This window comes from Apus apus, chromosome 5, assembly GCF_020740795.1.
Source record: "Apus apus isolate bApuApu2 chromosome 5, bApuApu2.pri.cur, whole genome shotgun sequence".
Classification (NCBI taxonomy): Eukaryota; Metazoa; Chordata; class Aves; order Apodiformes; family Apodidae; genus Apus; species Apus apus.
Genome location: NC_067286.1, coordinates 14,051,667 through 14,079,324, shown reverse-complemented (window position 1 = coordinate 14,079,324; position 27,658 = coordinate 14,051,667). Strand labels below are relative to the sequence as shown.

Below are 27,658 nucleotides of genomic sequence, written 5' to 3'. Positions count from 1 at the left end.
CTGTGGGTGCTTCACCTTCTCTGAGATTTGTTTTGAATTTGAAGAAGTCAGGGAAGTGTTTGTTGTTGTCAAGAGTTTGTAATGCTGTTGCAGCAGCATTTTAATTAGTTGGTTTTGTATTTTTATTGATTTAGAAAACAGAGCATTGACGTGCCTAATTAGTGAATATATTCCAGTGAGGAAGCTGGTGCCAGGAAATGACACAAGATACTTAGATATTTTTATAAATTGCTTTTCACATCCTTGCAGAAAGCAAGAAGTAGAGGGCATCTAGACAAGATCAAAACCCACCTCTTTCCCACCCACTTAAAATAAAACACTAGACATCTGTCACTGCACTGAATTTCAGTTTAATCCAGTTAAAAACTAATCTATACAAAGTACAGAGTGGGGTGGGGTGTTGGGTTTTTTTTTTCCCCCTATGTATATTGCACTGGAGGATATGAATTTGTACAACATTGACCAAATCTTACCCCTTCATCCTCCTACCAGAATCCCTGCCAAGTACAAAACCAAATCTCTGCATCTTTGTCTTGGAACTAGATTCTGTATGAAGCTACACTCAGTTTTCTTGTCATCACTTCCTAAACGAAAAGCTGAGTACAGGTGAAAGCACCCATGATATTCCAGTCCCTTCTTTATCTGTGATTACAGCTTTCTACTTCTGCACTTAGCTGTAAGCTTAGTTTAATTGATTATTTTTTTTTCAACTTTAAAAAGCTCCTGAGAAATAAGTACCATGGCAGAAACATGCTTTTAGTGGCTAACACTTTTAGTCTCTTTTACGGAAGAGAGAAACCAATTAAAAGAAGACACGAGCATCAAAACCAACAAACACATTGAAAAGCAAAAAGTCTGCTAAACATTTCAGGTATAAGCATGACTTCAGCATGTTGCAGATGTTCCTTGCAGTGAGATAACTGTTATTTAAACCACATTTCATAACTGATCCACAAAAATAGTTTGGAAACTTTATTACACTCAAATGGAGACCTCTTTTAGCCTGGGCCTGAAGAGGGGCAGTCTTCCTCTGCAGAGGAGAAAAAGAAGGCCAACATTGGGTGAACATAGTCTGTTGGCAGATCACACCTAACAGACCATCTTTTGAAAGAACATCCACTCAGTCCTTGCTATCTTTGTGGACAAGTGGAAAGCTTTTGAATTAGATGGATGAGTATGAAGTTATAATTTGGGCTCTCCTCTCAAAAACATTTAGGCCACAAACTTAAGATGTGTTCAGTAGGAGTTCAATAACTTGAGCATTATTGAGGACTGAGGCTCTGACTTCCACATAGTTTAGGGCAAATAACTGTCAATTTGACTAAAACTTTATTATTATTGAGAGAAATCCAATCACCAAATCTAAGGTTTAAAAATCTGCCTGTTTGCACTTTCAAGTAATGAGCAGAAAGTCTGTAGTATCTTGCTAATCTGCAAGCCTACTAATTAATTGAAGTTACAAGAACAACACTTAGGTATGAGAGAGCAACTGAAGGAAGGATGTGCCTTGTTTTACACCAAACACATCTCAGTGGTAGCTGAAATGCAAAACAAGGACCTTTTGCTAATGTTAACTCACAATGAAACAAGTGAAAACTCTGGCTTCTCACAGGCAGCTGCCTCAGAGTCACCAGTGACACTCATTACTCTGTGGTGAGCAGGAGCTGAGTTCAGCACCCAAGTTATAACATTTCTTTACAAAACTCTGATGTTTCAAAGTAAATGGGATAAGGGGGTATAATGCCCATCTCTGACAGCAGGGAGAGTCAGGATCTTACAATCAAAATGCAAGAGGTTGCACTGAAACCAAAGCTTGATTATATTACAAAGCACATAGTTACATATAGAGACATGAAGGAGGCAGATACAGTGTGAAGGAATTATTTGTATTGTAGAAAGGCCTTCACACCAAAGGTCTCAGTCCTTGACTCTCTACAAACATCTGTCGTATCAATTTGTCCTCTGTAAACTTTCACGTGTGATGGGAGAACACAAACATTTCTCTACACCTTTTCCACAATGTTTGACTAATTCCCCCTTTGTGTCCCTCCTCACCCTGTTACCCATTATCAGGCTAGAGCCCCAAAGCCAGGGCTGTGCACGGACAAACTCTTGTTAGCCTGGGTGTAGCTGTAACTCTGTCTGGGCCTCTTTAGTGAACAGATGGAGTTGTTGAAAGGTATTTTAGTCTCCTGACAAAGACATAATCAAACTGATGTTAAAATTGCATGCAAATGACAAACAGTGGACACATTGGTTTTGGAAACGAAACTGTTAGCTACTTGAATGGAGAACAAAAAAAAAAAAAAGTATAAGAAGTCCAAATGTTTCAGTGGTATAAATGAAGGAAATACAACATGACAACTAACACGATGAAAGAGATAAGGAAACCTAATCTGTTCCAGCAGTGAGTTCTATTGTGTTGTGTGGAGAACAAGAATGTTTGGGACTGGTGAAAGAAGCCTTAAACATGGAAGGAATATGCCTAGCTTCTATCAATCAAAGTTCTTCAGAGTGAGAAACTTCTCAAATGTCAATAAGAAGTGTTAGTAATTGCCTCTTGCCTTTTTTGAGTTTGCCTAAAATATTCAAGTCTTGTTCTGAAAGAAACATCTTTCCATAACAGAGGCTTGCCTCTGTTTCTTTGCTTAAAACCCAGATGATCTCCTTAAATGTCACTGTCAGCAGTTAGCTGCAAAACAGGAAGGAAATGCAAAGGGTGCTTGCCAAAGTGTGTATCAGTTCAAAGCGAGCATTATACAATCCGAACGATCCATGTTTGAAAAAACCCACAAAACCCCTAGCAAAAAAAACCCCACAACCCAAACTGGGCTTACACTTTAGGATGCTTTCAGTCTGAAATTAATGACAAGAACAATCACTCAACTTTTCAACATTATAGTAAAACCCACAAGAAAATCAACTTCTTGTTGAAAAATCTTGGCTTACAACATTAGGGACCTATCCTGGTTCATTATCACAATAACACAATCAAGTAGCACCCCTGTTTTAGGACTCTTCATGAACTTACTACAACTGCTGAAAGACTAGTAAGAGTTAATAGTGAGACTCTTAACAAGTCAAAGATTCATGTCTAAAAGCTTTCTGAAGCACATAGTGCATTTCGACAAACCCAGTATTATCACAGGAGGTAGGATAATCTGTACAGAAAAAGACATTGAGCCTTACTCTGTTTTGCACAATATTTCCATCAACAAGAAAAGCTTACTTTATAACATGCAGAATTTTGAGATCAGCTGGCACCTGATGAAAGAAACAGAGACAGAAGTACTGTCCCAAGAGCCAGTTGAGTATTCAACTGCTACACAGAGTTTATCTTGACAAAGAGGACGGTTCTGATCAGTACACCCCAAGTGTATTCCTTCTGAAGGCTTACAAGTGAAATTCTTAGGCTTCTGTAAACATGAAAAATATTCACTGTTCCACATAATTCTTTGCTGTATTTAGATTTTAGAAAGTGCAATTTTTCTGTGATTAAAGATTAGAAGTTTGATTTTTATTTGGTCTCAAAGACAAAAGGGTTTGGTAGTGCTGGAAATGGTAGGCCTTTATCTGTGGTCTTCATTTCCCCATATTTTGCTTCTCAGCATTTCTGGAAAGAGTTTCTACATAAAACTAGACCTAATTTACATTCAGGCCAGTTCCCTGCTTCCTCTCTGAGAAGATCACCACTTGTGCCTGAACACAGAATGGCAGACATGTCCTCCCTTTTGGTCAGGGTAGAGTTCAACAACTCAGTGCCCTGGCCATAAAAACCCTTTATTATGAATAGTTTCCTTAACTGTCTCCTCCATTATAGCCTCTAAATGATCCCCTTGTTGTGTTCCTCACTGATTCACTGGAGAAATTAGTTTATGATTCAAATCCAACTGATACTTCATCTCTAACACTCCCAATTATTTCCAATTATTTTATTGTCTAGGGAAGAACATGGAGAGTTCCTGTTTCATTCTGATTTCCTGCCCTCCCCTGCCCCCCCAAAAAAAGGAGAGGGGGAAAAAAAAAAAAAAAAAGAAGATGCTATAAAGTTGAGGCACAAGTGGTTAAGGGTGAACTTGATCAGTTCTAGCAGCTGGTTCCTGGACATGTCCTGGTGGTAAAGGCTGATCACCTCCTGCAGGATGTTTTGGTGCATCTCCAACTTTGTGTTCCCCAGCTGTAAAACAAGAATAAAACTATTTGTGAAAAGTGTCTCAAGAAAAGTTTCTAGCATAGGGATAATCAAACAAAACCTTCCAGTTCTTGGGTTATAAGTGGAATCTAGAACTTTGTGGAATCTAGAACAATGATCTTGGATTGAGATTACCCAATAGACTGCATTATTTTAATACTCAGATTTTCCACTTGGATTACTTGTTGTTTCTGTTTCCTGTGAAATGTCTTTACTTACATAACACATTGAGTTTTTGGAGATTGTTATTTTTAAAACATATCATGTGTTTACACAACCTTTAATCCCAACATGGGAATCTTGGAAAAAAAATAAAGATCAACTCACTCCTGTATTTTACTCCTCACTGTGTCAACAATACTTACAGCATTCTCCCTTTGCCTCCCTTTGAATAATAATAATTTTCATAGTTTGCTGAAGGCTTTAGAACTTGTAGGTGCATTTTTGTGATTTTTTTTTCCCTTTAAGTTACCCTTAGTACCTGCAGTAGCCTACTAATAAGAAATATATTTGGATCTCCTTAACTCAGTGACTGACTAGTGACTAGTCCCAGCTAATATAATGAATTCTTATGACACCTGATTAAATGACTTTGCAGAAAGTTTTTTAAATTACATAATATGCATGTTAAATACAGTATGTGCCACAATATTGTCAGTATCAAAACATGTCCAACTCCCAGGGCACCTGCTATTACACATGATGGTTGTACTGAACGTGAGGCTCTCAGAACTAAGGATCATAAAATGAAATTACCCAAAGACAGTTTTGAAGCAAACGAAAGACAAAATTGAATTGGTACTGAAATTTCATTATTCCTCTACACACAACACTGAGCGGTTTAGGGATAGAATTTCAGGGTACTCAACAAAGTGAGCTGTAATCACTGAATATAGCATTTAAGGTTTGAAATCCCATTGTTGGCTCTGCAGGAGCAGTTAAGAGCTTCCAGCATTCAGAAGGCTGCCTGGATGCAGTTCAAAGTCTTATGTTTGAGATGAATGTCAAGAAGTTCTTGAGTTCTACTGACAATGTTATCACCTATGTTATGACAATGTTAGCATGTGGAAGCCAACAAAGCCATCTTAGTTTCAACCTTTCTAGAGCAGAAGAAAAAGCTAAGTTAGGATGTACAGGAGAACAGATCCACTGCGAAGCACAAAAGAAACATGGACAAGTACTAACATATACCTGACCATTTTCTTGCCACCAATGAGCAAACACAATGATTTATTATGACATGATCTTCTTCTGAAAGTGTTGAAGCAATTGGTCATTCATACTGTCTGAAACTAACTTGTCGTGTCATGTTGTGCCAAACTGCTGGTAAACTGGCCACAGAGGATAGACTTGCTGAAAGCATTTAAATACTTTGCTTTGTTTTGCAGTCTGAGACTGGCAACACAGCCATAGAACATCAGACAGACCTGGGCATTTGTATGTCTCAGTTCTTTTCTGGATGCTCAGAAATCCTTCATGTCGTAGATCTCAGTATTTTTAGACAGACAGGGAAAACACAATCCTTCTGCCTCTACAGAGATCATTAAAACCACACTATATTAACAGCATCAGAAAATACAATTTTAAATGTCTTTTATATTGGAGATCTTATTTTAACGTTTGTGTATCTACACAGAAAGATACATACGGGGTTGGAATTTCAGTTCTCCACCTGGTCCTGCAGGAGGATTTCCTTGCTGTAGTTTCTTTTGTTCCATTTGTTTTACAACCTAGTGAAAAATAAAATACTACAGTTGAAAAATGTAATTCTATCAGCTTTCTCTGATGTGACAAAAAAGAATATACTTAAAGCAAATTCTGCAGCCATTATGTAAAGTCTTTGTTAATGGGAATACTACTGAGTTGAGATGCTTGCATTGTTATCATCCTGAAATTTATTTTTTCTTATGTGTACCTGTTGAAGCTCTTGCTTCTGAGCCTGAAGCTGATCATGCTGCCTTTGTAGCTCTTCCTTTTGCTTCTGAAGATCTTCTGCCTTCTTTCTAAGTTCATCTTCCTGCTGCGAAATATGACTTTCAAATTCTTTCAGCTCATCTTCAGTGAAGAGCTGCTGTTGATCTAGTGTCTGCAAGAAAATAAATATAAAATTGAATACTTAGGCAGGAACGTATATATATTTATCATCATCCTGCTGAAATTATTATTAGCAGAACCGTACAGTTCACTAAACAACCCTCAGAGTTTTCATCAAAATACTTGGACATCAACTGTAAAGGTTAGTACACTCAAGGTAAGACACCACAAAAGAACTGTTTCTTAGCTATTTTGTCAGCAAAATTCTACTAGAGATTTAGAGGTAGAAGAAAAAATTCCTCTTGCTTACAGCTGAGCTCTTATCTTCCCTTTAAAGTGATTCATAAACAAAGTGTCCATTTTCTGTTTGAAAAGCATGTGGGAAAAGCTCTTCTAGAATCCACAGGGTGGCGCAAGACCTTGGTCTTTTTGTGTCTGGGCCATAAAGATCCCTTCTGCATTGCATGAGCCTGCAACATTCGGTAGGTGACGTTTAGCTAAGGCATTTAGCCACACATATGCCAAGACAAAACTGAAAAAAAGCAAAGCTCAGATATACGCCATTTGGTTCCGGTTAGAGGGATATAATAGTACCCCCTGTGTTGCACTTTGAACATATTCTCATTACCTCCCAGCTGTCTGGCTCCAAAAATTCTTTTTTCTCTGTAGCTCGCAGGAACTCTTCCAATGTCACTAGCCGGTCCTTGTTGATGTCAACCTATTTGAAGCAAAAAATTAAACTAAACCTAAAGGACAGGTTTTGGTGGAGGTAGTGTTTCGATTTATTATGCAAATATCTTAAAATACAACAATTTTTTTTCTTAGAACTGTCTCATTTTCAAGGGAGCGGCTGTGTCATCTTCTGAAAAATGCTCTCACAAGCTCATGTAGCTTTAAAAAAATGGAAATAAAAAGTAAATCCTCACATTTTAGATCAAAATTCATTGGCTTTATTGGAAACATTATTTGTAGTCACAGCCTGAACACTATTAGTGTGCATGATTTTTTGGGGGGCAAAATATTTTGTAGCTTTCTGTTAATAATTTTGTAATGACACCGTGAGACAGAGTAATCTCACTGTTGGATAGGGAGGTTTTAAAACATTAAAAAAACCCCAAAGAACCCCAACTGAATTGTATCAGAATCCTTTAAGATGATAGGAGGAAATGCTTCCCTTTATGGGAATAGAAGACTAGGCTTGCTCCTAGAGAAGGTTTAAGGAATATAGTTGAATACAGAAAAGATGCAAGTAAAAAACACAGTAGTTCAAAAGATCCTCTTTCCCTTTTCTGTCAGAACCAGCAAAGGTATTCACTGTCATGGATGATACCTTGGACTGAGCCCCCTTCTGAAGGGACAAAGTGAGCTACATGAAAGAAGACATTGCTCAACTCCCTCACACCTAAATCTTACCCATTTGCCAAGAGCAAAAGCATATTTAGAGTGTTCCCTGTTTGACACAATACTCACAGGGCATGTCTACTGAATCTCAGCATTTACGTTAGGATATGGGGACAGGGCTCGAGAATTGTAACTTTAGGTGAATCCCAGAACAAATAGCATTCAGTGTGACAGCTCATCCCTTTCTGCTGTACTTGGACAACTCCACATAGCAGAAGGACTCTTGTTTCTTTCACACAGAAGGAAATTGGTAGCTCAGACCTCACCTCATTCATTACGTGTTCTCTCATTCTTAGCCTTTCCTCTTCCATTTCAACCATGTCATCCTCTTCATTTTTGGGATCATAAACTTTTTCGAGCTGAAATTCAAAAGCAGCAAATGTTAAGTTTGGAGTAAGGGCTGCTCACTCAAATAACAAAGCATATTTGGAACAGTAGTGTGAGACATTGTTACAAACATGAGTTCACAATTTTTCCAAGCAGGAGAGAGTGTGTGTGTGTGATACTCTTTTAGCATAGTACTTGTTAAGCAACAAGTGAGCCTCTCATTGCTAAGAATGAAGTTTTCAGTTAATTCATGTAGTATGTTGTAATTCAGCGCTGTGGACATTACAGTAAAATTGACCTCAACATGCACAGTATGATCCTACATCTGATTCAAAACAGGCAGAGTTTCCACGTGGTTTCTGGAACACGAGAGAGTAGCTTTTTCACCAGAGCACACAGTTGGCCCTGTATGTATTCAGGATATCACGAGACTAACTGAGTGCCTAATTTAACGGTCCACTTCTCTTCTTGCACAACGTCTTTCTGTTGAGTTCATGCTTATTTGCTTCTACTTAGCTTCTTCTGTAATTTAGCTTTGCTTGCTTAGCCATAGGTCATTTTATGGCCACAGGCTATCTTCATTGTTTCAGAGGGGATTATGGCAAAATACTGTTAAAAATCTTTATTTGCAAATCTAATTTATTCAGATATTTACAGTCGTTTGAATTGATAACCTTCTATATACACTGCATAGCACATTTCTTCCCTGACTTAGGAGATCTAGAAAAAATTGTAAGACTATGTATTGACAGCCATAGTACTGGATCTCTGAATGGGAAGTTTAGGGATTATTTTCTGCTACACAGAACTAAAATCTACTGGGGAAATTAAGACCAAGGCCCTTGGCTTACTCATTGATTCTGCAGTTTCCTTCACTGTAGAATTTTAGGACATTGCTATCATTACCACTCTGGGAGGCAAAGAAGTACGAATATTTGCCTTTTCACAGACAAGAAACCAAGGCTTAAAGAAACAAAAAGCCTACACATGTGCTTCAAACTAGCCAGATAAAAAATATGGGAAATTTCTGTTGCCACTTCCACAACATGCTGTCTTTGAGCCCATTTGCATGAGCGTTATCCTTTTTCTCTCAACGAGTTTGAAGACTTTGGACTAGTATTGAATGAGCACAGCTACCCAGCTTCAGTACCTCTACCAGGCTGCATCTAGCTAGAGCAGGAATGCAGCTTTCTGCAATGCAATTTGTACAGGTATAGCTATCCTGCAGATTAATTATAAAAACTCAAAAAAGCCTGTGGCAAAGAAATACATGAGCACTAGATTTCTGGTTGTCTGAATCCTATGCTTCAGCTACTTTCTTTTCCCTGCTGATGTGTTTTTACTCTTTTGTAGAAACACTGAGGATGCACAAAACTTGAGTACTGTGATTTGCAGTCCAAAGCCCCCAAACATACTTGGAAAAAAATACAGGCATCCCTGTAACCATTTTACTGAAACAAGTTAAGTTTCTGAACTTTTTGTTTACCTCTTTAGTAAACAGAGCTTCTAGTTCTTGCTCATCCAGGAAACCATCATTATTGACATCTACAAAAAGAAGTGTTGAAAATACAAGTTCAGTATGTACAGAAAGTATTACATGTAATAGTTCTCCTTGATTAACAACCTCATTTCCCAAGATGCTGGTTACATAGGTAGTTTTTTCTGTTTTTATCAGGCATTGGCTGAACTGTGTGGCTGTTTCCGGTTGGTTGGACAAGTCTGGAGCAATCTCCCTACTTCCTAGATTAGCAAACTGAAATAGGTCACAGCAGGATTGCACAGAGTGCTATTGCCAAAAAATATTTCTGAGAACAACTTGTCCCAATTTAACAACTACATTTGTAAACATATTCAGGAGTAACAAAAACATGCAGAAAAACTATGTAAACCAACAGTATGACTCCCCAAAAATCCTAGATAATGATGGGAAAAATCTATATAAATATGCAGCTCTTAGAAGAGATCACTGTAAAATGACTTTTCATGACACATGCAAAGAGAAGAATACTTGATAAATAATGATTCATCTTTCATCCTACATTCTACTCTGAATTTTGTTATACTACCTCTGAAATTGAAAGAGAATGTGTACTTCATATAAGTTTTATTATGCAATATTTTTGTTCAACTGCTTTAATATACTAAGCTCTAAGGCAAAAGGTTATTTCAGCTATTTCGGTTTTTTAAGATGTGCACAAAAAAGCTACCAAAAATTTTCAGAAAATTATCTTTGAAGTTCTCTGTCTAGAAAGAAGAAATAAGGTTTAATAACTCTAATACATATTTATATAGTTTATAAACCAAGATAAAAATTCAGACTCAAGCTGGAATGCATTTACTTCAGTTAAGTTATCATATTTGGGATTAGTCAAATTCCATGTACTGCATTTTGGTTTTTGCTTTATTAAAAGAACCTGCAACTTCCGAAGAGGCTTGACACTTAATACGACCATTCCAAAGATAAGGGGTGTCTGGCACTTATCTGCAGAGATGATGAGAAAGTAGGTTTTCCCACACAACCCTCTGAAGATTTATTCCCAGTACGTAGTGTATAAGCAAAGTTATAGTTATGGACAGCCTCCCTACTTCCCTGAGGAATCACTACTGGCTATTGGCTGTAAAATTTTGTAAGTAGTCAAACAAAAGTCTGTTTCCAGCTTTTTAAACCCCATTTAAAACTTTGCAGTCAACTTACAAACAGTACATAAATATTTTCTCCTCTATACTCTTCAGATTCATCCAAATTGTTTGAGGTATAAAACTTCATCCTAGCATATGACAAACTTGCCCTCAGCAGAAGATAACAAAAAGTCACTTCACTTTTTCATTAAATTAAACTAAGCCTCTTACCGTGTAATTTGAAAAATGTTTTGGGGTCAAATTCATTAGGATCAAGTCCATCTGCTTCTTCCCACACCTCTTTCAGTTGATCTTTGCTTCCCTATAGATTGGTTAGAAAAAAAAACTATTCAAACTATTATACAACTGTAATTTTTCTGCATTACCTTTGCATCACAGTTTCTCTGAAAGGGTTTCTTTTTCTCATTAGCTATATTGCAAATGGAATCAATGGAATTTTCTTTAATTCCCTTTTGGTCAGATCTAATAATTTTATTAGACAGAAAGGCCCAGGGAAAGGGAGTGTCAAGGAAAGGTTTATTCTGTGAAAAAGAACACCTGTAATAATCAGTCATGGCCACACAGACACATCTAGAAACAAAAGCTGAGGGGAGTTAAATCAGTTTCTCTTACCTAGAGAAAATGGTGCTGTGATACAGTTCCTTGCAGGCCAGGCATACCATGAAGGCATCCCTACAGTGCTGAATACCATTCTGCTTTCTAACCCACCAGTTTTAGCTTTTCTGTAAATAATAATTCTGGCAGCAAATCGCGTAACTGCACCAAAAAATGAGGTACATGTAGGAACTTTTCTAATGCTCTCATCACTGTTCCCGCACTCCGTTCCCAAAGCAATGAGAAGATGCAAATGCTGAGAACCACCAATATATACCCTTCTCTTTTTAGCTTGTTCTCTCTGGAAAGTAAAGCTTCCACCCAACCACATAAGAACAGAGTATGGCCTTACAGGATGGTGAACTTTAGGGTGATCTCCATGTTTTTTCTTCATCTCCTCAAATTTAGATTCTTCTCGCTGTCTCTTTTCTTCATCCAGTGTTTTCAAATACTCTCTCCTCTCATGCTCTTTCATCATCTCGTATTTCTTAAACTCCTCATGGCGAGTCTTATCATAGTTTTCCAGGTCACTTGTAGCCTAAAAATATATGTAGACATATGATTATGCCACATTATTATGGTAACACCTAGACATTAAAAACACTGTATTGTTGAGATCTGTGGACAAGGCTGGCCATGCTGCCATTCTCCATTTCAAGAGGCAGACTAGATGGGGGTTTCCTTTCATGTGACACTGATGCAAAACCATCTCTCCTCACTTTGCTACTTTCACAGAATTTGCAAGTGTTCAACTGCTAGACAATTTTCACAACTACACAGTACTGTAAGAAGGCATCAAGTGTCCTTTCACATCAGTTAATAACCAATTCACTCAAATTAATTGTGTCCCTAGTAACTAAAGCACTGTTTCAAATAGTACCTTTAATGCCTTGTGTATGTCAGAATAAAGACATATGTAGCTTATCCTACAGTTTAATGAAAAAAGTGCCTTCATTAACAACTGGAGTTAGTTTGCAGTCTCTTCATATGGATTAAATTTTTTATAAAAGCAATTATACAGAGGAAAATGGTGTGAGGGTAGGTTTTCTGACAAGTACTTACACAGAGTTGAGAGATATATCTTTGACAGCTCAAGGTATCAAAGGATGTTTTGGTAGTGCTTTCCAAAGTGACATGTTCATACTTGATACAGTCACTCCATTACTTACATTTTCAATTTCAGATTCATTGTACCTTTTCAAAAACAAGTCCAAAGCAAAGACCCCCTAAAATGCCCATTATACTCTCCATATCTCAGCTGAGATATGAGAAGAAAAATAACACTATAAGAGAAAGAACTGCTCTGCTGAGGATATGCTTTTCCTAGCCAACCAGAATTTTCCCAGAAGTGATGCTCAGAAACGGCAAGAAATTTTGTAACACCTATATAAAAATAATTTTCCAGAAAATTGAGATAAAATTTTCCTAGCATAAAAGAAAAAAAAATCCACAAAAATTACAGAAAGCTTAAAATACACCTTCTCTTTCAATTTGTTTTGTAAGTATAAAAACTGTCAAATTCTCATGTCAGACATGCAGTGCTCTCTGAAGCATATCTGAGACTAAAGAGAAGTGTTTTCCAGCAGTTGAAAATAGCCATGCCCAGCATATGCTATTTCGAATACTGGTATCTTAAATGCTGTGGTTTTACAGCTTGATGTATATATAGAGAGACCCCAAAATTCAGATAGCTCATTTTGGTATGATTATTTATGACATTCTGTGAGACACCTAAATAATTTAGAAATAGCAATCAAAAAATGCAACTGGGAAAAATGTACCTCTACCAAAACTGTATTTTATTTAAATGCTCCCAGAAAGGTGTATTTTATTCCCAAATTCTTCGTGCTGGTACACAAATGCAAATCCTGTTAAGATGCCACCCCAAAACTGATGTGCTGTTTAGTATAATGCACACTGCCAACAGCTTTCAAGTGTGCCATGGAGACAACTTACTTTTCTCCTGAAAATGGAAACTGCATGTCATTTACAAAAAAAAATTATATATATAAAAGGATTTGCCTTTAACTGAGAAAAAACCCGTAATAACTAATAACAAAAACCCCACAGTATTTAGCACTTACTGCTTTGATCAACATATCTAAGTCTTTAGGCTCAAACGTATCAGGATTTTGATGGTTCAGGTGTTCAAACTGCTTAAGGAGAGACTGATGGTCTATACCAGTGTCTGAAAGAACAAGATACAAATGTAAAATATTAAAATAAGTTTGACATCAAATGAGATCAGGAAGTCAAAAACTTCCATATAGGAGTTTGTGATTTTTGAGTACCTGAGGCTCCCAGAGGACTAGGTAATTTTTTTCACTGTTTAAGGAAATTTTAGCAACACTTCTAAAGTTGCTTTTTCTGAAGGAGATCGTCAAATTTGACAGCAATCTGCACTATATTCCTTCTGAGGTGTCAGTGTTGCATTGCACACCATCATTTAACATGCACAAATTAAGGCTTGTGGTCTAAGCAAGGAAATGTACAATCAATTTAAGCTCCACAAAGAAAAACATTTTATTCTCCTTTGTATAAATGAGGTATCTGAAGTTACATACAGTGCCAAATCTAAAAACTTGCATCTTTTTCCTGAACTGGGAGAAGTCTGACTCTTCTATTGCCCTTTACGTTTTGCAAATAACTTCCATCTGGCCATGTATGTACGATACGGTATGAAATTATATCAAATCAGATAAGCAGATATTCAAATTTCATTTGTGCAAAATGAGATGTACATGGCAGTGGAGAGCCAGGTTCTGTGTCTAAAAGCTTCAAATATTTCTCTCCTCCTTCTGACAGGAACTGTACCCACCAGTTTCAATACACAATGCACTAACAACAAAACACATTTCTACAACAGGCTTTCCTAGCTGTTACCATGGTTTTTGACTGCTAATGCTAGATAGTAATGCTCTCTTAAGCAGCATACACTTTGATGTGTATAACAATTCTGACAAACTTTTACTAGATGGGTTAGCAAAGAGTATTCTATTTGTTTAAAAAAGTGGAAAACAGAATTCTGAACATGTTATTTGGTAAACTATCTTACAACCAATGCTGTGTTTCTATTATAACAAAATAGCAAACACTGGCTGGGGCAGATTTCAACCATCATTCCTCATTGGTGAGATCATAAGTCCTGTTGAAATACATGCACTTTAGCCTGTTTTTGAAGCATTTTTTGCAAGTGTAATATTAGGCTGTAAAACAAAACAACAAAAAAAACTCAAAACCTAAAAAACAGCCTCCATACCCCTTTTCCTCCTTTGCTTACATTTGAAGGAAAAAAAGCCATCATATTTAACAATATTTACTTGCCACATGACTATATTATCTGAAACCCAACCTCTAACATTCTTATGTCCTGTACCCATCAGTCTAGTCAGATCTTGGTGCAAATATTTAAAAACACACCAGGATCAGGACTGAATAATATGCAGAATAACAGGAGCATGAGACAAAGCTCTTGCCAGCTGAAGAGACAGACACCTGAGAAAGTCTGGCAGGTATGTGAGGCAATACCCTGACTTCTCTGGAGGGGCTACCATGAGCCTGCACTATTTACTTACCAGACAGCTGTACTCTCTGGACTAGAACTTTCATTAAAGAAAGCAAAGGACAGAGGGTGATCTTATGCCCTCAGCCAACTCTATATTAGCACCTAAAGACTTCATTGGAAAAGCACTACACTATAAATCTCTGTTTTTCCCAAAGTAATCTCATGCTTTTCTGACTCTAATAACATCCCCATAAACATATATTTGCACACGCATACTTCTTCAGTCTACTTGCCACCTCTAAATTCAGCTTAGCCTAGGAGACAGATACTTATTCTTGGAGTATTTTAAAATGACATATCACTTATCCAGTAGGATCCTTCCACATAAGTTACAAAGGTATAATAATAATCTTCATAAGCAAATTAAGCCCTTTTTATCAGACCTAATTTGTGAAAATCAGCATTTCAGAAACAAGATCATGCAGTCCATCATTAGGATCTTCATTTAAGAGCAACTAATTCTCTTAAAAAATAAACCTCTAATAAGAAATTTACAGAATTACTTCTAAATGTAAACTTTAAAAAATTTTCAGTAGTAAGAAATAAAAATGGATAGCACCGTTTCCCACACATACAACAATCAGAATAATTAGAAACCTGTATACTCCATTAAAAGAAATTGCCTGAGTTTGTACAATTTCATTTGCAACTTCAAAAATGCTATGTAGAATTTTTTTCAGTCCAACTGTTTTTCTTTATTCAGGAGCTTCAAATTTCCCCCAAAATAATAAATATCTTGTAAACTGAAATGTTGAATGTTTATTATAAATCTGTACTATCATTGATAAAAAGAAGGCTTAGAAAAAGGAAAACTTTTGTCTTACTCGACTGCAAATAAAAAAAGTTTTCTACCCTGTAAAGCCAGGAAAAAGCTATGTCATGTTCTGTTTTTAAGCATAGTACTACTGTTACTAGTTTTCAGTGAGTATAAATTGTACACTACAAAAATGGAGGCTGAAAGATGATTAGAATCATATGAAAAGTCCACCGCCAGAACCAAGTTTAGTTACATATAAAATACAGATGGCTTTCCCTTCTCCCCAGTTTCCTATAAATATAGGTCTTTACCAGCCCTAGTCAAGCCCAGAAAGGATATTCACTTTCAACCTACAGTCATTATCAATGACAACAAAGCATCACTGATGGACTTTGGGCATTTCTCCAACACAATTCCATCTGTTAACTCAGCTAGTTATATTTTGTATTCTTACCTTGAACAGAATCCATTTTAGCTTTAATTAACATTCTTAATCTTGCCACCTCTTGTCTTTTTAGTTCATCCAGCCGTGTTCTCACATGGTGGCTTACTAAATCAAGCTCTCTGCTTAGTTTTCCACTCTGTCAAAAAACAAAAGTTATGCACAAAACCTAGAAGAAAGTAGCCATTAGGATTCCCATTAGACATGAGCTGCAAGATAGCAGACTAGTGGCAGTCTCTGGCAATACTGCAGCCCACAGTGTAAGAATCTCAAGCTTTTTTCAAAGAGCAGATTCAAAGACTCAATTTTTTTTTTTTTTAAGTTTATGGCTATAGAAACAGAGAGGAGTCCAAAAAGTTTTCTGAAAGGATGATTTCTAAGTCTCTTGCTTCTCCAAAGAGCAAAAGCATGACCTTGAAGCAGCAATACCTAATAATGTTTAAGGAGCGACAGATTTCTTGATCAAATGTTCTTAAATTAGTTCAAAAGAACTGTGAGATGCACACGAAGTGCTGTTTTGAGAGAAGCACAGCAACAGGCACCAATGTGTATTTCAAGAACATTTATTAGGATCTGGAAATGCGTAGTAACCTTCAAGGGTTGCACAGAAAAGGAGCCAAAAGCTGCCAAAGGCAACATGAGGAATTAAAAGGAAATGCAAAAGGCAGGATGACTGTCACTTCAGTCTGTTTCCTACCTGTCCCTTTCTGAATTTCTAGCTCATAAAGGGGAATACAGAACAGCCACCACCTAAAGCCAGAAACTAAAGTAGAAAAGACAAGAATGTAGTGAGGTTTTGAAGAGAATGCTATGTAGATTGGCACAAAAGAAAGGAGAACGTGGAGAAAGCTACAGGTCTATTTTATTCCTATGTACACTGACTTTACCTCTAGCACAACTCCTCAGTTTGCCCAGACTATAAAACCTGATTTTCTTGTAATTCTCTTCCATGTCATCATATTAATTTGTGACTCACAATCTTAATCTCAGAAGAAAGATAAACCTTTATGTTCAAAACGGTGTTCCAAACTACCCAGCAAGCAACACTGAGTGAAAGCTGTGCTTGTAGCTTCTTTTGGTGTACACCAAGCTTCATGCAGTCTGAAGCTGGCTTTTTAGTAGACAGGCAGAAGGCAAAAGCTATGCATTCAAGTATATATTGTTATGGGGGGTTTTTTATGCTATGGGATACTCTTTAATGAACGAAGTTGTGCTGTCCCTTGACTAAAGACAAAGGACTAGTAAGAGTTAAACACCTAAGTAAATAAAATGAGAGGAAATCTAAGCTCACACAAATTGAGACGAGTATGAAGAAAGAAAAAGAGGAAAGAATATAATATACATAGCTCAGGATTATGGATTTAATTAACCTTAATTTAACTCTTTTTTTTGTACCTACCTTTATTTCCTCTATGTCAGCAGTCTGGAGTTTCTCCCTGAAATGTTTATCTGTTTCCAAGACATCTATTACTTGCCTGAGATATTCATCATAATAAAGTCCTGTATCCTTCAAAAAAATAATGTGAAATTGAGAAAATAATATACTACTAAACATTTAATTTTGTTTAAATACAGTGATTAAACTGAACTTCAAATCTCAGCAACACAGGCATTATACTTTCTTATGTATCTTTGTTTTTGCTGATTTGCATCGTTGCCCCGTTAGAACTTATGTTTCATTTGTTTTAGCAACTAACAAGGAAGAGGAGAAAGCTGTTTAGGAATCTATGTCATACACAAGCATCTGTCCTGTTAATATAGCCTGTTTTGTTTTTTTTAAACAGTGCGATTCATTCATTACTGTTCTATTTGAAACACTAAACTGGAATAACTGAGTGAAATTTCCTAAGTCATCCCTCAGTTGCTTGAAATAAGTCTCTGTGGAACAGTAAGCAGTCCTTCCTGCTGTAAATTGGGGAATTCCTTCCATGTACCACCCCACCTTTTACAGCTCATGACAAAAAAAAGAGAACAAATTGAAACGGAACCTCACTATAGTAGATGGTAGAATGTATGACAATACTGCCTAATACTAGTTTCCTTCCTGCAAGAAATTCCAGTAAAGAACATCAACATTTCAGGAAGGGGTTTTGCTATAGCCAGATTACTAACAATTAGGAAAAAATGCTTAATTAGATACATTTCATTATACTTACTGGATTTTCTACTTTCTCTCCTTCTACGTGGCCTTGTCCTTTAACTTTTGTCTTATCTATGTCTATGGGTACAGCTTCCAAGGCCATTAGAAGACATGTCATCAGCAAAATGCACTGTTTGGGCATGACATTTAGCCACTTCATCTGAAATGAGACCAAGTCAGGATAAATTGTTAGTTTACTGTGCTGATCAGAATTTTTTTATATTCTTACAAAGGTACCTGTAATAATCCACTTCCCACATGTTATACTGCTCTCAAATAACACTAAAAGTCAAAGAATTAAATGCAGTTTTCATTTTTAAAGGCCATTATTATGCAAGCACATTTCCTCAGATTGTCTTCCAGTTGTGTGGCAAACCTAAGTTTTTCTGTAAATGGTTAGAGGTTTTTAACACCTTGAGGTATTATCAATGCTCATACACTTGTTTAGGATGGCCAAGTCTTGCATCATTAATACTGACATATTCCTATTTTGATCACGTCCTTGCTGAAGTTATTGGAAAACTCCTACAGATAATCATGGACATTGAAATCAGTGTTGTAATGCCCATAGTTTTTATGTTTCAGCAATGGATTAGTTTGCCTAATTTGGAGTCAAGATCCCATCCAAAATTCATTCGCAGGAAAAACATTTTCCAATCCATGTTATATCCATGTTTCAAATTGGCAGAGATTCCTGAATAAAGTGTTCACACTATCTGAAATTGTTGCTGGGACTTTATTAGGCCAGTCTCCTCTAGACTTTCTTTGCTATCTTATGTGGGGCTAACTTGCACAGTTTGATGAGCAGCAAGCTCTGTCTTCTCCCCATCTATAAGATTCTGTTAAAATAGCTCAATTCATTCAGAAACTGGTAAGATGGGACACTTAAAACTGCGCTAGTACAGGAAATCCAGCTGAAAAAGAAATGCTGGTAATCCAGCATCTGACAGCGAAGTCAGGCTCTTGAGACAATTCAACCAATTCGGCCTATGAAAGTCCACAGTCTCTGGATATTCTGTAAAAAGCTTGAGCAAACTCCAATGTTATGTTATACAAATCACCTCCTGGAAAGTGAAAGTAGCCAGTCAAATACTGTCTAAAATTATCTTAGATATGTCAAGAAAAAAGACTAATATTAAAGAAATGTGCAGCCAAAGAAATCAAAAGTATACCTGCTACAAGGAGAATTTCTGTACAAGTGCTTCCATTAGTCATGCAAATGATTCTATCTTATGTCCCCCAGCAGCAAAGAACATTTTTTTTGCAGATGGGACACACACAACCTGTAATTTTGGTGTTTGTGCCAGTTTTCCTGACTACATGCTCTGATGCTCCACAGCAACGCTTTACTTTTGCTTGGATTAACCTACTCCTTTACTAAGGCAACAAACGTAGATAACAGTACATTCTTAATATTGAGCATTGTTGAAGAAACTCTTTATTCATGTAGTTATTATGCAAAATTAAGCAAATCTTATTAAGAAAAAATATGTTAAATGCATACAGGCTGTGCATAGATATTCTTTCTTCTGTTGGGGATGAGGGAATAGCTGGAGATAAAAATATATTCACCTACCCATCTTTTGTTTTATATGTTAAAGGCGCAAGAACGACAAAGATTCTCTGAAAATGTTTTTGTTAATGGCATCTTCAGCAAAAAAAGAGCCTAAATGGATTCTGCTTGATTACAGCAAATACCTGTTACTTTCATTTTAAAAATTACTAACATCTGATAATTACCAAATGGGAAAGAGCAGGAGCTATTGCTGCTGTCGTATTGAGCAATATTAGATTCAGTGTCAGCGCTCTGTCAGAGCTGCAACAGCAAGTCTGAGTAGCTTTGCCTAGATCATTCCTTTAAATCTAGCAAGCACACCAAAAAACCCCTCAAACCCAGATTAATTTGCTGGAACTAGCAAATTAATTTCCCCACTTCTTACACAAGCTGTTGGCTTGCAATGATTTTATAGAGCTGATGAATGAAGGAGTTATTTACTATCATTTTTTAAATGCCCAAGTTCCAGTATTTAAGATGTTTTTAATTATAGAACATAGTTGTATAAATGCTGTGTCTAGGTTTGTAATTTCAACAGGATTTAATCACAGGAAATAATAACTAACAAATGCTAAGTTTTCAAGTCTCCTAATCTTGATGCAGATACCAAAACTAAATCTTTTTGAGCACTAACTGGATGACTTCTATAAACCTCATCACCAATTTAGTGCACTTGCCTAGAAGTTTCCCTTCCTGTCCTCATCCTGGATCTTCGGGACAGGCTAGGTTACTAGGGCCTATCAATAATGCAGCTGGGAAGTCCTGAACCAGTGCTATTAGGTTAGTTTGTTTCTGTTAGTGGTACAGCTCATGTTACATGTCAGTGGCATGGATAACATTAATGAGTCTGTATGTGATGCAGGCCATCAGTCCTCTTAGCTGGCAGACAACCACTCCCCTACCATCACTTGATTTTTTCTGTCTTGCATAGACAAGATCATCTAATTTTGTCCCCTTTTTTCCTAAAGTAGATTGCCATGTCTGGTGTCAAGAGTCATTCTATGAACACTGCTGCCTGTTATTTTATCCTTACCACAGTACTCTGGTATACCTGTCAACGTATGAACACAGCTAGATCACTATGTAGGCTTGAATACAACAAATAGAAAGTGGAAATAGCTTAAGCTATGCAGCAGGTTGCACAGAAATAGAACACAGTGTTTCTGTAACAGACTACCTATAACATGACCAACCCTCAACATATTTATAGTTCAGTATGCTTCCTCAGGATCATAATGACACTTCTGCTCTGTAAGAGCAAAGGGCCCTCTAGCCCTAGATCCTATCTGCAGTGATGGATGCTTAGGGACATGAGAGCAGTGTGATACTTAGTGACACTTATAGATTACCTCAACCAGAGATTTTTGGGCTTCCTTACATTTAGGCTGTACCTTTTCTTTACTTCACTGAAGTAAAGAACTAATTGAGAAATCCATTCCTGGGTGCCCATCCCTGCCCAGGCATTTTTAAGTGAATCTGTCTAACCCAGGGATATGGTTCTTTCCGTAAGGACTAGGAGCCACCAAGCTGCCAGACAATCACAGTGCTGCAGAAGAGGAGCAATGTCAATTTGATCATTGTCACCAGCAGTACATAATGCACAGCATACACTATTGTGCCCTGCTAGGGGTGAATGGCTTGATCCTATTATTATTACTGTTAGTACTATTCTCCCTACTGCTATATAGTTTAATAGAAATATGAATTGTCAGGAATCTGCCCAGCTGACTTGTTACTTTATCACAAACAAACAAACTGAGCTAATGTTGGAGATGTCATCTGTAAATTAAGTGATTGTAGTCAAAGACATGTAGCCCACCTACATGAAAAGGTAGCACAGCTCTAATTTGCTTGCATCAGAAAACAATCTCATCTTTCCAAGAGGGGTAAACAAACATTTCTACTTGTCATACATAAAAAGAACTAATCATAAAAGTAGTGCTCTAGAACTGACAAATACTGTAGTTTGTAAAGTTTACTGTAGTTTATAAACAAAGCAAATATCCAAAGCTTTCAGGGAAAAGGAAAAATAAAAACCTCTCAGAATATAAAGTATCTTAAAAAAACAGCAAGAGCTGAAAGAATGAGACAGTCAGCAGAAACGGAGCCATCAATGTACTTGCATGAACAGAAAAATACAATTGGAAAAGAAAAGAAGCAGGCCGTCTGCCAGCCACCTAGATCTTGATCCCACTAAATTAATCACAAATTCCTATCAACTTCAGTGGAACAGGATCAGATATTTGAATTATAAAGAGCTATGGGCTTTGAAAGATATGTACAAAATGCAGCTTCTAAAGTTTGTTCTAGCAACATCAACACAAGCAGCTAAGCATAGCACTAGCACACCTATCCTACTCAACTGCCAGATGTTTATAACATAAACCTGAAAACCTCCTTTTCATTAACTTAATAACCACTGCCTAGATAACAGCATAATTCTGGGACTGATGTCTCCATCACCTTCCTACAATATTGAAGCAAATATTCTTAAAGAACTAACATCCAATGTCAAATTTTCTAAAACTGAGATAGCAAAACCATACAGTGCCCTCGGTGTACAGTGTGTGGTGTCTGCAGAGGCAGAAGCTCAGTGGATGACTATGGAGCAAGAGAGCACAACACTGGAAATGTCATATTGCACGTCTGCAATTGCTGAACCCATCCATACTATGGTAGGCAACATAAACATAAATCTAGACTTATAAAATACACAAACAAGCCTACTTATTCCTAAGACTTCACGCAAGTCTGATGTATATGATAAGGAAGTAAGTAAACCTATGTAAGATACAGTGCAGATATGCAGGATGACAGCGATATTCTCAATAGTCATGACTGTACTGTGACTTCCTACTTTAATGATGTACATTGGAGAAGTGAACAATCTTTGTATGCAGTGCTGCATTTATAAAAAAAGCAGGAAAGAGATAAAATAGATCTACTGATTTTCATCTTTCTGAGAATATTCTAACCTCAGTACTAGAATGGGAATACTAAAAATATTATATCTGAACTATGTAAAGTACTCCTTCAGCAGTTTCATCTATCCATCTTGAATGCATTTTCACTCCTCTGAAACAGTGAGGTACCTGTCCATACATTACATAAAATAAAAATGTTTTAAAAGTCTATTCCATGGGGTTTTCCATTTCTTTAAAAATTATTTGCAGATATACAAATTGATTAGATCATAAAATCTTTTTAAAATATATTAAATGTCTGAAATTAGGCATAAACCAATTAGTCTTCTGCCACATTTTCCATTTGGAAACACCTGAAATACCAGTGTTAGTCCTCCCTGTTCTCTCAGGAGGATTTGCTGCACAGACACTACAATATATCCTATCTTCACTAATGATATAAAGTCAATTAACCTATAGTTAATGTACCTTCTTCATAATGTTAGTCCATGAGTTAAACACATATTAGAACAGCTAAAATGGGGCAACAGCTTTGAGAAGTGAATACAAAAACCTGTTTCAGCTCAAGTTGCTAAGGTAAACCTCTGGTTTTGGTGAAGGTGCCTTTTCACTAGGTCACCAGTCCTCTAGATCCAGATTTCTCATTGAAGACATGAGCCGAAAATGACGTAAAAAGGGAAACTGCTACAAACTGCAAGTTTTCCCTTCACAAGTTATCTTCCAAAATACAGAAAAATCTGCATACTTTTCTTCCCAAATGAGAATTCATCATTTTAAAAGTTAATACCTAAGCATAAAATTTTCCTCTCTTCTCATTCACTAAATGTCCCCCACACACAAGCAGAAACAGTTTTTTCTTTTGTTGTCCTTCAAGCACTTTTTCTCTTCCGTTGAAGTTGCACACTAACAACATTCAACCACTTTTTTTTTTTCTACCCAATATTCAACAGGTTTCAATATGGACATGGTGTCCTAGTATTTTGTTAGAGTACATCCCACTCAGTTCTCTGTACCAGGAGACATTCCTTTATTTTTTCAAGAAGCATTTTAATATTGTAGATAAATAGTTTTAGTTAAAACAATATTAAGTACATAAAGGCAGTAAAAACCTTTCTTCTTGTTCTGTTTACTTTGCTTAAATTCTTTTGACTTGTATTTGTTACATTTTTCTCATGGTGCATTATCTGCTTTGTTCTCTCTGTAGTTAAAAGTTGGCTGATAGAACAGCTTCTTTCTTCAGTTTCTCAGTAAAGACAGCACACCTCAACTGTGTGCAGTACAACATTTGCTGACAGAACCATTTTTTTAAAGAAATACACTTCACCTGCTTTATTAGATGAGTCACCCAAATGCTGGGGGATACTAAATAGTAACACAAACTATGCATGTTCAAGTGGGAAAGAATGAAGTACTATTTACAAAGCAAGTGTACATCAAGAAATAAATGTCATAGAAGCAAAATGTATGGCTGCTGCTACATGTGCTTAGCTCTGTCATAGGTATAGTTTGAAAATAAAACTGTTTTTTTCTTCTCATTGCAATGTCAGTGGTTCAGTATTTGAAAACCTGTGTGCAACATACACAAATACGCATACATGTTTATTACACTACCTGCCTCCAAGGAACTTCCCTATCATCATTTCAGAAAAAATAAGTATCAGTGTCTATAAACCTACCTTACTAAGTGAAGAATGCTGAAATACTAGTCTTGTTTTTAAAGGCACTTGCATGATTTTATCAATTCTTTCTAACAAAGTTGGCTAAAAAAAAAATAAAAAAATATGAAGCCAACACTAAAGCAAAAGCTTTTACTGAATTCAATGCATATTTAATAGCACTTGTATCAGCTTCAAAAGCATATTTTTAAAAAGTTAATTACCACTACTGATACAGCTGTACTATATAGTACAAGAGTACTATAAGTTCAGTTCCAATAAAGAACAACAGAAAAAGCACACCTAGAATCTCACTAACTCATTTTGTATAAATGTGAAGAGCAGTTTTGTCAGTGCTGGTGCAAAAAGCAGCCTTGTTTCAAAAGTGCTTCTACATGCAACCAAAGTTTTTGCTCAAATCTGAAACAAAAAAGTATTTCAGTTATTCTACTCATACACATTTTGCTCTAGTTAACAACAGATGATGCTAAAGTAAACCTTGAATGATGCAGGACTTCAAGACACTTTTTCCCTCTTTGGAAAGAAAATACAAAATAGCTAAGAATAAATCTAGATCTATTGATATGGAGCCAGATTTAAAAATTTTTAGGCATCTAATAATAGCTAATAACAAGACCTATTTCCATAATTTGCTAACTCCCATTGATTTTTACTTGCTTAGAAATCCAAATATGCATAAATGCCCCACTGTTCTTTCATAAAGAATATAAAGCATGAGAAACGTAATCAAGAAAAGCGTCTAATTATTTCCTGAATTACCTATGATGAAGAATAATATTTCCAACTGTATATGATTTAAAAGGTTCTAATAAAATGCAGCTTCTTTCATTCTTCCACCGATACATCATACATAGTACCTAAGAGCAAAACCTGCTGAAATTAACATTAATTTTGCCTCTGATTTCATTCAGTTTGTCTTAAGTACCTGGCCATGTTTTTAGCTAATTAGCTAATTACAAGCCTATTGCTATCCGGAAAGCTTGTGTCTAAGCATCTTACAGAAACTTCAGAGAGATCTCTTCTGCTTACTGAGCAATCAAATAGACAAGAGCACAACACCTCCCTAGATAAACACCTTTGTTGCACAGAAGCTCAAATTGAGGCAGCACTGATATGGGCTTTTAAGTTAATAGTAAAGGAGTTTGTCTTTTGTAAAGCACATTTGTTTGGTCAGTATATCACTACAAGTATGAGTCAATATTTCCACACCTGTGACATTGAGTCAATATAACAGTTTTTTCCATTTTTTTACAATCTCAGAGAACTACTGCTCTCCCCTTTCATGATTACAATTTCAGTTACATCCCAGTCGCTTGGGGGCAACTTTTGACAGAAAACCTTTAACTTGGCTTATATGAATCAAAAGTTTATGCAGTACTACCATTACCACACAGCCAAGTTATGGAAACTTCTCCTTAGTCTTACCAAGAAATAATTATTGTTGTTGTTGCTTAGTTTTTATTTGCTTGGTGGGGTTTCCTGAATATAATTTCAGATATCAAATATTGGCTTCTCAAGCTATATTACAGCATCAAGTCACAAGGAAATGTACATCAGATGTCTACATTAGATGACTTAGCATCCAATAGCTAATGGAAATTTTAAGCAGACTCAATGAGCAGTGTTAATTTATAATTTTCTTTTCCCCTTGTTTAACCATATCTTGGTTAGAAGTGAATCGAGATTCACATTGTTCTGCTACAACACAATTTGTTTAAAGACAGACTTCTGGCACTACTTTTTTTAAAATAAAATTATCTTTGTCATTCTAAAATAAAATACTGCCACTGTCCAATAGATTATAGTAACAAGGAAAAGGGAAAATACATAAACACAGTTAGGAGGTACTCTATGTAATTAGGTTAATAATTTGTGGCCCATAGTGGATGATGCACTGTGACCATATGAGATCATTGTGTAGCAAATGACAGGAAGAGATATAAGTGGATCTTAAGTCCTCACAGAAATGTGTGTTTGTCTTGTAAGCATTTTGTAAGTCTTAAGCAGAGGCCCACAGAAGTTACAAGAAAACCTGGTTTCAAAGTACTTCTGCGTGGCTCTTCATCTCCTACAGTCTTTACAGTAGGAGTCATTTGCCTGCTGCTCTGTTTAGTTGAGAGGAACAGCCACTTCAGAACGTGGAGCAGAACTGCACAAGTAGGATTTGGAGTCAACCACAGGACTCTTCTTTGCAGTGGGAGAAAACAAGATGACAAACAAACCCCAAAACAAGCTTCCACACTGACACTGGTGCACTGGTGCCTCGTTGTTGTTACAGTGATGGTAAAATGCCAGACATTATTTATCCACAGCAAATGCCTAAAACTCAAACAACAGAGACTTTTTCTCCTACAGGCTGACTAAAAAGTGTTGCCAAACGTGAACTCTTGAAAACCATGGCCGTGTTCATTTCAGGAAAAAAAAAAAATGACCTCCCTACAACCATGTTTCAACCTTTTCCTCTTTCGGAATATTTTCTGAGTACAGCGATTACCTGTACTCTGACACCAGAGCATTTTTATCTAGCTCTTCCAGTGGTACTATAGCAAACATAACGTTAACAAGCTACACCCTTTCTAGTGAATCCAGTCTGGTCTCCCTGGACAAAGCAGACGAGGTTCTTCCTGCGGTTGTGCACTTATCAGCCCCTCCGGACGCTGCTGCTGCTGCTGCCAGGTACGCGTTCACTTCTCCCGGTGCTTCCCAGCTAACCGCTCACACGTCTTGCAGCGGGGCTGCTGAGGAGTTACTTCCTGAAAAGCCACGGACCCCGCGGCCTGCACCCGTGCGGAAAGGCCGGACGGGGGGAAACCTGGGCAGCCTCCTCCCGAGAGCAGGGCGCTCCCGGCCAAACTTCGGCTGCTCCCCTTTGCCGCCACCCCCTCCCGCTCCCCCCGACCTCCCCGTCAGAAAGCCCCTCGCCCCGGAGGGCTGCCCTCGCCCGCCCGCCTCCCGGCACCGCGTCCCGCACCGAGTCCCCGCAGCTCCGCTACTTGGCGTTTCCGAACCTGACAGGAGGGAGGGCGGTCAAACCCCGCAGGGCAGCGCGCTCTTTCCGCCCCGCCGGGACCCACGGCTCCCCCGCCAGGAGCTGCCCCGCCGGGCCCCCGCGGCCGCGGGGCGCCTCCCGCCCGGCCCCTCCCGCCACCCCGGGGGGCACCACGGCCCCGGAGGCGACCCGGGACGGGCGATGCTACCTTTCGGTCCTTGTGCGGCGGGAGAGGAGCCGCTGCTTCTGAAGGGCGAGGTGCCTCCTACGCGCGAGGATGAAGGGGGCGTCCTCCTGAGGATCCGCGGGGGTCGGCACCGCGGCGAGGCCCGGCCCGGCCCGGCTCGGCGCAGTACGGTGCGGTGCGGCAGCCCCACGGCACCTCCAGCGGCCCCGGCTCCCGTTGCCGCGGAGACAGGTCC

The 27,658-nt window shown here is 37.7% G+C and overlaps 1 protein-coding gene across 2 annotated transcripts; it reads right to left on the bottom strand.

Moving 5' to 3' along the window:
• Window positions 1-330: 330 nt before the first annotated feature.
• NUCB2 (nucleobindin 2) lies at window positions 331-27,658 on the bottom strand. 2 transcript variants are annotated; one of them, XM_051620721.1, is made up of 13 exons: window positions 27,445-27,658; window positions 18,109-18,252; window positions 17,352-17,459; window positions 15,965-16,091; window positions 13,273-13,376; window positions 11,541-11,726; window positions 10,805-10,895; window positions 9,441-9,499; window positions 7,894-7,986; window positions 6,855-6,944; window positions 6,108-6,278; window positions 5,841-5,922; window positions 331-4,177 (listed from the first exon to the last, which is right to left on the bottom strand). In XM_051620721.1, the coding sequence occupies exons 2-13, from the start codon at window positions 18,250-18,252 to the stop codon at window positions 4,065-4,067; spliced, it is 1,368 nt and encodes a 455-aa protein (XP_051476681.1). In that variant the 5' UTR covers window positions 27,445-27,658; the 3' UTR covers window positions 331-4,064. The 2 variants fall into 2 exon arrangements, with proteins under 2 accessions (XP_051476681.1, XP_051476682.1); XM_051620722.1 differs by lacking the exon at window positions 27,445-27,658 and adding an exon at window positions 18,816-18,904 and having other exon boundaries at window positions 18,109-18,259.